The sequence below is a fragment of the Manis pentadactyla genome, chromosome 2 (genome assembly GCF_030020395.1).
Source record: "Manis pentadactyla isolate mManPen7 chromosome 2, mManPen7.hap1, whole genome shotgun sequence".
In the NCBI taxonomy this organism is placed as follows: domain Eukaryota; kingdom Metazoa; phylum Chordata; class Mammalia; order Pholidota; family Manidae; genus Manis; species Manis pentadactyla.
In genome coordinates this window covers 11,498,890-11,515,404 of record NC_080020.1, presented here as the reverse complement: position 1 = coordinate 11,515,404, position 16,515 = coordinate 11,498,890, and the positions used below count along the sequence as shown (strand labels likewise).

General features: G+C 40.7%; 1 protein-coding gene across 3 annotated transcripts in view; it reads left to right on the top strand.

The window, feature by feature from the left end:
- WASF3 (WASP family member 3) overlaps positions 1 to 16,515 on the top strand; it is a 131,009-nt gene that overhangs the window by 76,390 nt on the left and 38,104 nt on the right. For all 3 annotated transcript variants that reach the window (XM_057490133.1, XM_036917374.2, XM_057490128.1), the window contains one exon: positions 6,124 to 6,266. In XM_057490133.1, the coding sequence (XP_057346116.1) occupies positions 6,134 to 6,266 (133 nt within the window). In that variant the 5' untranslated portion in view covers positions 6,124 to 6,133. The remainder of the gene's footprint in view (positions 1 to 6,123; positions 6,267 to 16,515) is intronic.

Below are 16,515 nucleotides of genomic sequence, written 5' to 3'. Positions count from 1 at the left end.
GCCTAACCAGCTAGGCTGCCTGCACCACAGCCTGGGCCCGCTGCAGAGTCCTCTCCTGCTCCAGACCCCACTCAAGCTGACGGCTGCCCTGTCACCCAGTCTGTGGGCCAATATTCCTAACGGGCCCTGTGCTTCCTTCTCAGTGGATTTATCTTACTTAGGAGGGCATATCCTAGCACGTCCCTGACCACTGGGCTCCTAGCAACTTCACTGGAGTCGCCAGTCCCTGAATCATCACAGGGTTTTTCTCCTGCACCGAGGAGCACATGAAGTCTTCCCAAGGCCTCCAGTGTTCTAGCTGCCCAGCTCTTGCTCATTCTGTTCAGTCCACATGATGACAGTCTCCCCCTGCACCCGCTGGGGGGCCCAGCACTAGCTATGAACTTGGTGTCCCGGAAGCAATGTGGGTGGCATGTGGGGGTCATCTGCTGACTTGGGGGGGTGGCCTCTGCGCCATCTTCCAGCATGGCAGTGCTAACCACTCCCTGAGGGCCCCGGCGGGGCGGTGTTCACACTCAGCATCCTCATGGGCATCTATCCAAGTCCCTGTTCCAGTTTTCAGGATCCCAGGTGTCTTCTACCACGTCCTGGGCCTGCCTTGAGCATCCGTGTGACTGTCCCAGTTGGGCCACCAGCCTGCAGTTCCGTCACAGGTCATGATGAGGACCCCTTTACACCCACCAGGAAGGCTCTGATGTTCTCCCACTTAGCTGTTAACTGCTGTTTGTGGCTGTTAGTGTCATTGCCCTTATGCAGAGCATTGGTACAGCCTAGCAGGAACTAGCCAGCTCTACTGTGTTTGTAGGTGTTTTTCCTTCTGGATCTTCCAAGTATCTGCATTATTATGCCTGTCACGCCATTTCCCTTTACCAGGACATTTTCCAGGTCACTTACCAGTGAAATCTTTAGCGATTAAACCACGACCTTGTGGCAGTATTTTCCCTGCCCTCCTGTCCCTGAGGATGGCATCCTTTTCACCTGCAGAATGATACGTGAGCAAGTCCCAAGGCCCCATCTCCCTGCTGTGTTTTTTTAGACCACTCTCGGTGCCCGTGGTTTGTCTGGGCCCTTTGAGAGAGCTCTCAGGACGGGATCACACCTGCAGGGGCTGATGCGGAGAAATGCCTGTGTGAAAGGAAACAGAAGGTGAGAAAAGGCAGGCAGACCATCAAACCACGATGCAAGTCTGACCCCTGGTGCAGGAGGGGAGGAGGCTGGGCTGCGTGTTCCCTCTTAGCCACCTGTGGTCTGAAGGGCACTGGGCAAAGCCACTGTGGAGCCCTTGTCTTCCTCTTGGCTTGGCCAGTTTCTCCAGTTATTTCATTCTAATTTCTTGCTGCTGATTAACTTTGTCAGTCTTCATTTATGCATCTCTGCTGTTCGAGAGGGCAGCAGCTGAGCTGGATAAGGTCCTTCTACTGCCACGCTCCTCGGGGAGGACTCTGGCCTGGTTTCCTCTGTGTCTGGAATTTAGCTCACTGCTTTGTGAACCAGGTTGTCTTTTTCTGAAACATTTCCCAGAAAAGTTGGACAAACTACAGGTTTAATAGTACACCTTATGTAACCTCTCTGTTTCTTTCTTAGCATATAGAATAACTTGAAGAATGATTTAGATGGGTCATAGTTCTTCCAGTGAAGGAATTGAGAGGCATATTAAGTAGTTTGTTAGTGACTAATTGGGTTAGTTCAGACATGTTTATTTTTGTAAGTGCAAAGCATTTTTAAGAGTAATGCCTGACCCAGCAATTTCTCCTTTACCTCTTTGCTGTTCAGTTTATTCAAAACTGGATTAGTGTCACATAAAGTAAGACTGACTGTCTGAAAAAATCCATCTGTTAGGGTACTTCACACTGAAATAGAAAGCCATAAAAGTCATTGCTGGGTAACTAGAAATTTACAAAACCGCTTTTTCTGGAATTGTAAAGACAGTAGCATGCCCTCCCTCTCTTGTCTTATGTATTAAGACAAGTGTGTGACTCCAAATAAAGGTATGGTGAGAGTGAGAGGTGACGGCTAGCATTAACTGGTTGGAGCAGGAACACTGGATCAGTAACAGGCAAAGTGCCCAAAGAGAAGGCCGACTAGAAGTAGGAAAGCATACATACATGGGTATATAACGAGGGGCATGTTTGAATGCTCAAGTTGTGCTGTGGACTGAGAAAGGCATTGTGGGGAACACAGAATTCATACTCAGTCCCTAAATCCCGCAATGAGAGAAGAGACGACCACCAGTCCTAGTCCTGTTCTAGGCACGCAGACCCCTGCATGCTGCTTGGAATAGTAAGTGGGGAAATGAATGAACAGCTGACATGTCAAGTCTCCTGAGTCCTTCTCAGACGTCCCTATTGTTTGAAAATATAAAATATTAATAGACAATGTGAAGTATAAGTGAGGCCAACAGATAGGAGAGGACTGCCACTGAAAAAACAGTCTGTTACTCACAGATCCCAAAGTGGGGCCAAACAGGGCAGCACCAGGGTGGGTCAGGGGAAAGGGCTTGGGGAGGGAACTGGGGGTACAGGCCTTTATAGTTTTTGTAGGAAGGAATGTGTGAGCCGGGTCACAGGCTTCACATTGGCTGATTTGAGTTATTTCAGCAGGCTCTAGGGCAGAATGTCCCTAGTGTTCTGGTCCCTGGCCCTGGGGTGATTAGGGCTGGTGGACCGTGTCCAGAGTGTGAGCAGATAGAGGAGGTGGTGGTTTTGGGCTCTGGGTTGGTAGGTCTGCATGCGGAAGTCAAGCTCATGGGTGAGTTGACTGCTCTGGGAATTGGCTGACCCTGGGGGGCAGTCCCTGCAGGGTCAGCAAAGAGTGTCAGGACATACAAACTGAAAGACATGGGAAATGCTCTTCTGTATATAGAGTTCAGCGTTCTTCTGTGCCCTAGTAACACCTGAAGCAAGTCTTCAGGTCAGCGCTGTCAGCAAGGCTGCCGGGGGCCCACGAAGCCTCCTCGTACCTGCCACATCAAGTCAGCCGTTCACTGGGCACAGGAGGGGCATGCCTTAAAGCTAGAGGCCTTTGGCAGGGCTGGGGTGGGGTGGCAGAGCAGGTGAGCACTTCTAACTGCGCCATCAGGAGAGTCCTTGTGCAGGCAACAGCCTGTGACAGCCTCTGGCCTTGGGGAGCTACTCAGTTCAGAGAAGATGATGGAAGAGAGGCATTGAAGTAGCAGCGGTTCCGTTGTGGGACGTCTGCGTGGACTGTATAGAGTTAAGATTCTGTGTTTTTGAACAATTGTAGGTTCCAAAGAAATGGCGGTGGTGGGCCAGGGAGATGCTATATTGGCAAGTTTCCGGGCATGTCAGGGGTTTAAAAATAAGGGAAAAGAGTGACATTTTATTCTGAATAAATACAGAATGAATGTGGAAGCGGGGAATATTACAGACATAGTATTAAGCTTCTAGATCTTAAGTTTATCCCAAGCTCTTATGAAACCCCATTTGAGAAATTATTTAAAAGCTAATTCATGCTCCGGCCAGTGTCACAAACCAGCATTCTGAGCAGACTGCTGGTGAATTCGGGTCCCTGTTGAAACCCAGTTCATCAGCTGATCCGCGCGCCCTCCGATCCCTCTTGCTCACGCCTGCACCCCCGCCGCCCCGTGTTGCTCTGTGCTGCCTTATGCGCATCGCGGCTTCTGTTGCTTGATTTCCTTTTAGTTCTCACGGAGTGGGTCCCTACTGATCGGTTTTCAGTATTTTTCTTTCCCACACTTTATGCTTTTATTCAGTTTATTAATTTTTCTTTTTTTTTCTTTGGAGAATTCTAGTTTTCTAGTTTATTTTATTGTGATCAGATACCATTCTATTACTCCAATTATTCTCCTGAAAAGAAGTAACAACTCACAGTAATGCTTTTATGTTTTTGCCAGAACCTTACAGAATTTTCATATTTCAGCCCTTGTTCCTTGGGTATCTCTTCTTTTACATGATTTTTATGTAAATATTCTCTATTTTCTGTGGTTCAGCCTTATCCTTGATCAGTAAGCTGTTACTTTTTTATTATAATAGGAATAATAGTTAACATTATAACAACATGTGTAAGATACAATAAAGTTAATATAATCAGTCACATTTTTCGAGTGTTACTATGTGCCAGGTACTGTTCTAAGTGATTTATACGTGTGAGAACTCATTGCATCCTTGCTCTGTAAGGTGGTGCTGTTCCTGCCCCCACTTTACAGGGACACACTGAGGCATGGGAAGGGGAGGTGGTGTCCTGTAGGCGGTGTACCTGAGCCAGTGGATGGAGTAGTGTTGGAATCTGAAGCATGGTCAGTATGTCCAGCCACCACCTTAATGGACACAAGGCAAGAATCATCAGTAAAAACACGGGATCACTGACCAGAGCCTTCCCTCCAGCGCTGACACCTGCTCACCTGCCTCTGTGGCGCTCTCCCTCGGCTCCTTGTGAGCCAGCCCTCTTCACGCTTAGATTTCAGGTCAGCAGAGGCTGCCTGTGACTCCTCTGAGAGTTCAGCCCCCACCCCCCAAAACGGTGTCAGAACCCCAAGTCTGTTAACCTGTGGTTGGATCGATGCATCACTTTCCTCTCTGGAATAAAATCCCCTGGGGGGGTCCTTGTCTGCTTTACTCACCTTTGGGTCCTTGTCACCATGCATGCTGCCGCTGTCAGGTATGTGTAGGTGCTCAGTATTTGTCAGATGCATGAACAAAGGTTTTAAAAGGCAAAGATTTGTTATATGCACACCACATTCCAGGTGCTTACATTCAGTGTGCCATTCAGTTATTATACCAGTTGGGAATAAGTGTTACTTCAAGTGGTTTATACAAATAGGACATTATTTGTCTCACAGAACAAGAATTCCAGGTTGACATTTGAGGGCTGGTTTGACTGCTAATATATGTCCCCAAATTTCTAGGCTTCTCTGTGTTTCTGCTCTCCTGCAAGCTGGCCATGGTAATAATGTCATCAACATGACAGTACAGCCCAGTCCTTGGATTTTCTACTACCGTGTGAGCAGTGACCGGTTGCATAGGTAGTAGCTTTGAAACTGTATAGCCCTTAACAAAGAGTTGAAATTTTATTTTATTTATAATGTCCTTTTTGAGGAGAGAAGTGAAAGGAATCCCAGGCTAATGGGGAAGGCTTTCCTGAAATGTCTGATGATCCTTCAGTATCTGACCTTTTTTAAGTCTAAGGTGTGAAAGCTGGTTGGAAGCTGTGTGTTGGGAAAGAACATTGACAGGTGGTATTGTAGCGTGACCTGGTTGGCAGTTTCAGCAAGGGAAGCCCTGCCCCGATGTCAGTGTTTGTAGATCTTTTCAAATATTCCCCAGGAAGGAATGTTCTGATCTCTTTGGGCAGAAAGCAGAAACCAGACTGCCAGTGTTCTGGGAGCCAAGTGGAAAAGGGAGCTAGCGGGTGAGGATGGGGGAACGAATCTGTCTTACCATCCACTGGAGACGTTGATTTCGTGTGGTTTCAGTACATTTCCTACCCCACCCCTTTAGCTATGCCTAGTGTCTCAAGGTCAGGTTCCCAAATTCACCTTTTCTAGAGAGTGAAACGTGCAGGTGGGGTGGAGGAGGGGCGGGTCAGGAAGGGAGCAGGCATTGTAAGTGGATCTTTAAAAGCCAGCCATCCTATTTTCATCCCTGCAAGCCCAGCGTAAGTCCCTGGGGCCTCCTGTTCCTGAGCCTTTGCGTGCGGCAAAGGTCTGTGGTGCAGGTGCTTGCTTCCTGCCCCCTCCACTTGCAGCTTAGGTATGGCCTTTTCTCCGTCAACCTCCGTCCGCTGTTGGGGCTGTTGCATCTCTTCCTGCTTTTAGTCCTTGTGGGCTTGTGGCTTTTCCCTCGTCATTGTCATGGAGAGGGGAGGGAAGGTAAAAACTGCGAGTGTTCAGTCACTCATGCTTCACTGCACATCTCGCATACATTATTTTTCTGTAAAAGTAGGATCGTACTGTGCATATATATGTTTGAAATCTATAAAATTAATTTAAGTAATTCAACATCTGGTGCATATTTCTCTGTTTCTCACATAGAAATGAAAGGGGAATGAAATTCCTAGGTAAGAACCAACTTCGAAGGGAATTAAAACTCTATGTTTATTAAAATGTGAATATGGGCTTTTAAAAAATGTCTTTTTAATTTTCAGATCGTGAGCCATGCCTTTAGTGAAGAGGAACATTGAACCCCGGCACCTGTGCCGGGGAGCCCTGCCCGAAGGGATTACCAGTGAACTTGAATGTGTCACCAACAGTACTCTTGCTGCTATCATTCGCCAGCTAAGCAGTCTAAGTAAGTCATTTCATTTCTAGAGCACCTGTTTTCTGTAACAATGACATTTTATTAATTTTAGCATTAGCAAATCAATTTCAATTCAACAGTTACTAAGAGACTGCTGTTTTGGAGGAAAGACCCTCCCTCCCTCCTTAATTTCCCCATGTGGAATTACTGTTACTCCCTCATTGGTCTTGTGATTCTACTTTTATGTGATGAAGAAGTAAAGTTAGAATTGATCAATTCACCAATGATTAAATATGACCAAACATAGATTTAAGATAGTTTTAATTTTTAGAAGCTTACTAAAATGAGGATAAAATAATTGGTAATTCTTTTTAAAAAAGTGAATTATTTGTTTAACTTGGACAGGACTAATTGAGCCTTTTAAAATGTGATAAAGTGAGAAAACTAGTTAACACCTCATGTAATATGCCTGGCATAGAGTAGATGGTCAATAAGTATTTGTTGATTGAATAATATTCCAATGAGTCTAAGGATGAAGCCAAAAATAGTGAGATTTGCCTGTTTTAATGTACTAAAAGTTAAGATGCAGGTCCTGACTCCCAAATGGAAGTCAACAGATAAGCTGATTGTTACATATATGTAGAACATGCATGCATAGGTTATGTAAGTACAGGCAAATACAAACATAAGAAAGGACTTTGTGTTATTCTAATTTTGAACATTAATATGGAATAGCCAAGAAATATTCCATTTCTTAGGACTCAGATATGCATGAAAATGCATTCTCCTTCAAAGCTTTTTCAAGTTAGTGTTTTTACCCTAACTTTTGCATTTATATCGTGATCTTCTTTTCTCACATCATCCCACTCCTTTTTGGTTTAAATGATTTACACTGCATTTTGGGTGACAGGTTTTCACAGTTCAGTTTTTCAGAAACTCCGTTAATAACTAGAAAATCATCCATGAAATTTCACATACTGCTAGTCTCAAGCACATGAGAATGTTTTTAAAAAAACTCCACTACTTTTATTTATTTTGAGGAAGAAACACTGTAGATAAGTATTTTTTCTTTAAATGAATTGTACTATATTGTTACTGTTACATTTTTAATATATCCGTAATCATTGACTAAAGCAAAAGTAATTTGGAAATTACTTAAAATGAGTTATAAAATAAATTTCTTCTGGAATCTAAACTAATTACAATTGGCTTTTGGTGGTGGTGGTTGATAAAATATGTAAATTCATATAATTATAGGAATATAGCTTATAAGTTATTAGAAGGTAAAATGTTTCTGTTTGCATTCATATATCTTTGTAAGAATGCTATAGTCTCTTGTTTTTATGGCTGAAATGTCTACTGGAATAGAGTATAAGTGATGAAAGCTAACATAAACTGTTGAAGTTTTACTAGTCAAGCTGTGTCTCCTGCTTTAATAGCATAGTTTTAGGTTAGTCGTGTTTGTGGTGCCTGCTTGGCCACAGTCTCTTGTAACGTAAAACTACCCACAAAGTATGTTTCTTTCCACATGGTCCACTTATGGTAGTCAGAATAGTGCCCCTCCAGTGATGTGCACATCTCAATCCTTGGAGCCTTGGGGATATTAAGTGACATGGCAGGGGAGAATTGAGGTTCCTCATCAACTAGCCTTCAGAGGAGGAGGGTATGTATCCCGGATTATCCGGGCAGACCCAGTGTAATCACAGGGGTCCTTTAAATGGGGAAGGAAGAGGCAGAAGAACCAGTGTCTGAGGGATGTGACTGAGAAGGATTCAGTCAGCCATTGCTGGCTTTGAAGATGAAAGAGACCTCAAGCCAAGGAGTGCAGGCAGCCTCTGGGGGCTGGAAAAGGCAAGGAGATGGGTTCTCCCCCAGAGCCTCCAGGAAGAACACGGCTCTGCCAGCACCCTGACTGTGGCTTGGTGAAACCCATGTCAGACCCTGAACTCTAGAACTGTAAGACAACAAATTTGTGTTGTTTAAAGCCACTACATTTGTGGTATTTTGATGCAATAGGAATAGTGCAACAGACAACTGATGCACCACTCTAGCCTAGGTTTCATTTTCTACACATCATCCACTCCAGCGTCATGAGTGGACCCGGGATGGGTACTGGCCTCCTCAGTGGCTCTCAATTCTGTCTCTATTAGAATCACTTAGGAGTTTTACAGGTTGCTAGGAATTACTCCAGAGATCATGATTGGAGCGTGTATCAGAGATGTGACCCATGAAATTAGATACTGTGTATCTGAATTGAAAGATGAGCTGGGTTAGTCATATTCTTTCAGGAAGACTGAATTAAGGAACACAGTGAATTTGCTAGTTTATTATGGGATCTATTTCTGACATGTCACCCAGGACTGAAGAAGTCTTAATGACTATCTACCAGCTGAAGTTGGGGAGGGGCAGCGTTTATGAGAAGACAGAGGAAGCCAGTGGGTAAAGAAAGACAAAATAATGTGCAGAGAGAAACGAGCTGATGGTGAGGGTGACTGTGGGGCCCAGCCAGGGGCAAAGTGACTGCTGTGAGCTGGAGCATTCCATTTTTCTTAACATGCCTGTCCTCAAAAGAAATTGTTTGACCAGAGCTTTTACAGACCTGGAGAAAGGGAAATACTCAGTTGTAGCCCTTTGAACCTTCCTGTTTCACCTTTGGGAAGTGGGTGAGACCCAGGACCTAGAGAGGCTGATCCCTAGACCTGCATGGGACGGGTGCCCACTCCCACTCAAGGAGCAGGGCTGGGAGGTTTTCAGAGCAAACCCTGCTTTCAGGTTCCCTGGTGCATCTGTGCTCACTTCCCGAAGAGCCTTACAAAAGGAGTATAGTGATATATGTGCCAAATTTTAGAAAACTAAGACACTCTTCTGGTGGCAGAATAGTAAATCATTGATTACCATTGATCTGTTAGTGTTTATTCACTCAGTACTCCTCCAATGCAGCCTACACCAAATCTATTTGGTGCCTACTTAGAAGTTAAAAAGCATGTATGATTGATATCAGGATGGTCATCAAATAGGGAAACATGCAAATATTATAACCTGCTACAACACTTGCACATAATGCACGGCATGTACATTTTGGGCGAATCTTTATTTTATATGGGGTTTTCCACTGAGTCGAAATATATTACAAGAGATGAGGGAAGTTTTATGCAAAATTTATTTATGATCTAAAGTTGTTAGGAAGAATAAGAATTTAAAAGAATGTTTTTATGCTAGTTTACAAATTTTGCAATCATTCATCAGGTAATTTTTTTTTTGGTATCATTAATGTACAATTATATGAGCAACATTATGGTTACTAGACCCCCCCCATTATCAAGTCCCCCCCCCATACTCCCCTTACAGTCACTGTCCATCAGCATAGTAAGATGCTGTAGAATCACTGTCTTCTCTGTGTTGTACAGCCTTCCCCATGCCCCACCCCCTGTATTATGTGTGCTAATCTTAATGCCCCTTATTCCCCCTTATCCCTCCTTTCCCACCCATCCTCCCCAGTCCCTTTCCCTTTGGTAACTGTTAGTCCATTCTTGGGTTCTGTGAGTCTGCTGCTGTTTTGTTCCTTCAGTTTTTGCTTTGTTCTTATACTCCACAGATGAGTGAAATCATTTGGTACTTGTCTTTCTCTGCCTGGCTTATTTCACTGAGCATAATACCCTCTAGCTCCATCCATATTGTTGCAAATGGTAGGATTTGTTTTCTTCTTATGGCTGAATAATATATTCCATTGTGTATATGTACCACATCTTCTTTGTCCATTCATCTACTGATGGACACTTAGGTTGTTTCCAATTCTTGGCTATTGTAAATAGTGCTGTGATAAACATAGGGGTGCATATGTCATTTTCAAACTGGGCTGCTGCATTCTTAGGGTAAATTCCTAGGAGTGGAATTCCTGGGTCAAATGGTATTTCTATTTTGAGTTTTTTGAGGAACCTCCATACTGCTTTCCACAATGGTTGAACTAATTTACATTCCCACCAGCAGTGTAGGAGGGTTCCCCTTTCTCCACATCCTTGCCGACATTTGTTGTTGTTTATCTTTTGGATGTTGGACATCCTAACTGGTGTGAGGCGATACCTCATTGTGTTTTTAATTTCTCATCAGGTATCTTTTAAGTAAAGTTTCAGGAAGCATATAACTTGAACAGCCATATATATATAATTAAATAAAAAATACATAATTAAAGAAAAAAGATCAGAACTTTGAAAGGCTTATACAGTAAAATAAAAATAAGTCTTTAGTAATTTTCAGATAGTTTTTCTTTAAGTGTCACTATTAATGTGAGTAATGGGGGGAATAGGAGGAGGGAAGAAAAGCCACTTTTTAAAACAGTTTTGGTTAATAGTGTTACTTGGTTTCTAGCTATGAGGTATTGATTTTTTTCCTTAAAATAATGACAATTTAGTGTAGCAATTAACATTAAATCAGGAGTTCTTTTTCATCATTTTCCTTGATTAATAATCTGAGTGCTCTTGTTTCTGTCAGCTAGTTGCTCAATTAAAATTATAGTATCTTGCAAATTCCTACTGATATTATAGTGTAATTTTATTATAATTGCTTAAAAAAGGAAATGGGAACATAGGGCATTTGTGCCACTGATGACGGAAGTCCTTTTAAGCACCTCATAGACTGACTACTTTATCCTCTTGTTCTTGTTAATAATAGCTGTCTTCTTCTGCCTCTCTTAAGGAGGCCCCCAAAATGTCACAAAGGTAGGGGTTAGACAGTCAGTGCATCCATCATCCCCCCAACCAAGGTTTTTCATAATATTTGATGGTACTAATATGATAATATAGAAAATTAAGCACAGGAAAACACAAAGGAACAAATTCTTTAAATTTCAATTAATCAGAGAAAATTACTGATAATGCTTTCTATGTCTTTATAAAGATACTGTCATATTACATATGGTTTGTAGCCTATACTCAATATATAGTAAACATCTTTGCTAATTCTTCTGAGACACATTTTTTAATAGCTAGAGATTACTGTATTGTAAATCATGATTATTTAACCATTTTCCTCCTGTTGGACATACTAGTTGTTTCCTTGTTGGGGAGGCACTATAATAAATGCTTGTATATAATCAGTACATACATCTCTATTTTTAGCACTTTTTTTTTTTTAAAGATTCTTAGGTCTTACAAGTCATCAAACTTCCTTATAAAGAGCAAAGATCTTACCAAATAGTCCAAAATTCTGAGAAATCCATTACTTTTAAATATGCCTGTCTTTTAAAAAATTATCATAAAATCTATTTTTCTGTTAATTTCCACATTTCAGGTAATTGCATATGTGAAAAAGAAAGTCTGTTTTCTTCTCAAAGATTTTAATAAGTGATTACTATTTTTAGTAATACTCTTTATGGTACACATTATGTTTCATATCAAACCAAATGCCAAATCGACATAAAAATACTTCCTTCTGGATTTGTACTGTAATAAATTTGCTTTATGTAATTGGATCTGAAATTTGGGTTGTTTCAGTTGATTATATAAAGTGCAGTTCTACTCAGAATAGATTTAAAATATTTCAAAGGCATGCACCGAATTGATTTCTTGGATGTTTTTAGCCAAATGAGATTTTGGGGGAAAGGGGAGAGTCAAACAAAATATATACAGTCAAACAAAATATATAATTTAAATTTCAATTAAATAGATAACAAATACTTTTCCATTCACATTAGTTGTAGGTTTAAGGATATGTTAAGAGAAAATGTACTGATGTATCTGGATAGGACTTGGCTGCAAGAAAGAGCAAGAATTTTTAAAAATGTAATGCTTCAAATGGAGGTAAGTATTTGCATTTCTTATAGGCCAAATTAGAAAAGAAAGCCAGTGAAGGGAGGTAAGAAGAAATGTATACTTAGGACACTATAAACTAAAAATTCTGGCAGCAGTAGAATTGGAGGCAAGCATAATAAGGGCCCCTTGCTTCCCTGAAGGCAGGATTATTGAGAATTCAAGCACTTTGCTGACCCACCATTTGACCTGAAATATCAAAAGCACTTCTTCAAGGGCATGATAGGAGTATGCATGAGTTAGATTGTTTTTCATTTCTCCTTTCCCTAGATGGATCTCAACTTAGCAGGATTTAAATGTTGAATAATTCTTAAATGGAGAGTCAGCCAAATCTGAATGTTCAGCCCTGCTGGTCATTAAATGTCTCTGGTTTATCATCTGTGTTCTTTCCATTTCATAAGTTTATAGGCTTATGGGAAAAGGTCCTAAGTGACTTGTAGATGTCTTTCTGATTGTTTGATTTACAATCTTATTAAAATAGACCATCTACAGGTCTTTAATATTTTAGTATTTAATATTTTATTTATTTATTTTAATATTGAATATGTTAACATTTTTCTAAAATTTTACTATTACCATTCTCCTGTCAGGTAATTAGCAGCAGCCTAAAGTAGTATTCTTCCATCAAGCATAAACATTCTGTACTTCAGTCTCTACTATTCTTTTGCACACATTGTCCAGCAAAAAATAAAAATATGAGACTTCGAAAAGGAAAAAAAGTGTGACTCATAATCAAAAGAAAAAGAGGTTGTTAGAAGCAGGACCTGCAATTGACCCCAGTTTTGGAATTAGCTGATAAGTACTTTAAAATAGCTGTGGTAAATATATTAAAGGTACTTTCAATTTCCAGTCAGGCATTTAAGGAACTTAGAAATCACTCCTATCCATATAACAAGAAAAAAGCTGAACAAACTGAAAACCGACTGCTTTTGTCTTACCTCTGTCAGAGAACTGAGATCACAGAACAAACTACTGCCCACAAATTTGGAGACAGACAGATGGATTCAGAGAATCACAGCTTACCAGAAGAGAGGCCTCTGGGGAAGCCAGTGCCTGGGTGAGGAATCTAAGCTGTGATTGGGAATTGTGGGAGGCTTAGTGAAAACAAGTTTGAGGGTTAAGGATCCAGGGGGTCTAGTCTTAGTGGGGATTCTACACTTTGGGGAGTCTTACAGTCAGGAGCCCTATCAGGTTCTCACAGTGAAGATCAGAGGAAAATCCTCTGTGCTCCCATCAGAGGGAGGTGCAAAGTGACTGCTGTGAGCCAGAGCATTCCATGTTTCTTAACATGCCTGCCCTCAAAAGATACTGTTTGACCAGAGCTTTACAGACCTGGAGAAAGGGAAAACTCAGTTGTAGCCCCTTTGAACCTTCCTGTCTCATCTTTGGGAAGGGGGTGAGACCCAGGACATAGGATCACTAAAAGATTGAGACCAAACCATGGGACTACTGTCAACAGATGAATAGAAAAGAATGTGGTGCATGTGAATATAAATATATGTGTGTGTGTGTGCATGTATATATGTATATGTGTGTATACACACATATACATACATACATACATAAGATGGAATATTATTCAGCCATGAGAAACTAAGGAAATCCCACCATTTGTAACATGGGCAAACCTAGAGAACTTTATGCTAAAAGAGGTAAGCTGAACAGAGAAAGACAAATACTATGTATGATGTTGTTTATATATGGAATCTTTTAAGAAAAAGTTGAAATCATAACAAATTATAGAATGGTTGTTACTAGGCAAGGCACCAGTGGGAGATGCTAGTCAAAGGATATAGACCTTCAGTTATAAGATGAATAAATTTTGGAGATCTAATACGCAGCATGGTGCCTGTAGTTAAAAATATTATCTTTACATTTAAAATTTACTAGAAGAATAAGTCTTAAGCATTTTCAATTAAAAAAAGAAGAAATAACTGTGAGGTGATGTTGTGTTAATTAACCTGATTGCAGTAGTCATTTCACAAAGTATATACATATCAAATCATCACTTTGTGCACTTCAAATGTACATAATTTTACTTGTCAGTAGTACCCCAGGAAAGCTGGAAAAATGTCATAGGACTCTGGAATACTTCCTTTCCCCAGCACCTTACCAATACATCACTTACATACCCTGGTTCCTTTTAACAAGTACATCATGTCTGGCTTACAAAAAAAATTAAAAGGCAAAAACCACAGTAAACAGAGACAGAGTAAGAATCAGAACCAGATTCAGATGTGGCAGGGATGTTGGAAGTATCACACCAGGAATTAAAATAACATGATTAATATGCTAAGGACCCTAATGGAAGAAGTAGACAGCATTCAGGAACAGATGAATAATGTGAGCAGAGATAGGGAAATTGTAAGAAAGAATTTAAAAAATACACTGAAGGACAGTGTGGAAAAGGTGAACAACATGTGTGAAAAAATAGGGGATTTCAACAGGGAAATGGAAACTATTTTAAAAAACAGTAAAACTGAAAAATACCGTATCAGAAATAAGGAATTCACTTAATGGGCCTGAATAGCAGACTGGACATAAGCAGAAGTGAGCACAGTGACAAGTCAATAGAAATTATCCAAACTGATTCAAAAGAGAAAATGAGAAAAAAATAACAGCACCCAAAATATGGGATGGTATCAAATAGTCTAACACAGATGTAATCAGAGCCTCATTAGAGGAGAGAGCAAGAACAGGGCAGGAGAAATAATGGGTGAGAATTTCTGAATATTAATGATATCTGTTGGGTATCAACCATCAGATCCAAGAAGCCCATCAGATTTCAGGAATTGTAAAGTAAAGGAACCACATCTCATCATATCCTACTAATATTGCCGAAAGAGGAGGTTCTTCAAAAAACTCAAAATAGAAATACCATTTGACCCAGGAATTCCACTCCTAGGAATGCAGGATCCCAGTTTCGAAAAGACATATGCACCCCTATGTTTATCGCAGCACTATTTACAATAGCCAAGAAATGGAAACAACCTAAGTGTCCATCAGTAGATGAATGGATAAAGAAGATGTGATACATATACACAAAGTAATGTTATTCAGCCATAAGAAAACAAATCCTACCATTTGCAACAACATGGATGGAGCTAGAGGGTATTATGCTCAGTGAAGTAAGCCAGGGGGAGAAAGACAAGCACCAAATGATTTCACTCATCTGTGGAGCACAAGAACAAAGCAAAAACTGAAGCAACCAAACAGCAGCAGACTCTCAGAACCCAAGAATTGACTAACAGTTACCAAAGGGAAAGGGACTTGGTGGGGGAGGGTGGGAAAGGAGGGAGAAGGGGAATAAGGGGCATTACGATTAGCACACATAATGTAGGGTGGGGCATGGGGAAGGCAGTATAGCTCAGAGAACACAAGTAGTGGCTCTATAGCATCTTACTGTGCTGATGGACAGTGACTGTAAGGGGGTGTGTGGTGGGGACTTGATAATGGGGGGAGCCTAGTAACCACAAGGTTGCCCATATAACTGTATATTAATGATATCAAAATAAAAAATGTATATATTGCCTGAAGAACAAAAGAGAAAGAAAAGTCTTAAAAGAAGCAAGAGGAGAAAAATACATTACATACAGAGAGGGAACAATATTGAGAATGACAACTGATTCACACCAGAAATAATGGGGACCAGAAAATAGTGCATAAAGTGCCAAAAGAAAAAAGTTGACATTCTGATTCAATAACCAGTGAAAATATCCTTCAAAAATTAGAGGCATATTATATTCAGACACAATCTGAGAGAATTAGTTTCAGCAGACCTGCCCTAGAAAATAAGCTAAAAAATGCTAAAGGCTGAAGGGAAGTACCAGATGGTACCCCGAATCTGCAAGAAGGAATAAAGATGGCCAGAAAGAGAAAACACGCGAGTAAATGTAAGTCACAAAAAATTACGCATTTATGATTTGCCTAAAAGACTATTGGTTTTAAAACTTACCGTGGAGTTCATAACCTATGTGAAATTAAATATACGACAATAAAGCACTAAGGGTTGAAGGGTTGGTGGAATTGTACTGTTGTGTTTTACGTTGTTCATGAAATGCTGTTTTATTTGAAAAGTACAGTGTGATGAGTTAAGGATGCATACTTTAATTTCTGGTAGTCTCTAGGATAACACATAGAGGAGACAAAATGGAGCCCTAAGGTAATTATTTGATTTTTCCCAGAATAATTCAGGAAAGGAAGAACAAAGCAACAAGGAATAGAGGGGACAAGAGGAGAACCAGTACCCAGAGGTTAGAACCCAGCCACATCAGTAATTACATAAATAGAAACACTTAAACTCTCCACTTAACAGGCAGAGCCTGTCAGGTTAAAGAAAAAAAAGCAAGACTAAAATATATGCATTTTTAAGGATGAAGACACAGATTTAAAGAAAATAAGGGAAAAAATGTACCATGTAAACCCAAAGCATAAGATAGCTGATGTGGCTATATTAATATCAAGTAAAGTAGACTATAAAACAGAAATAAAGGAGG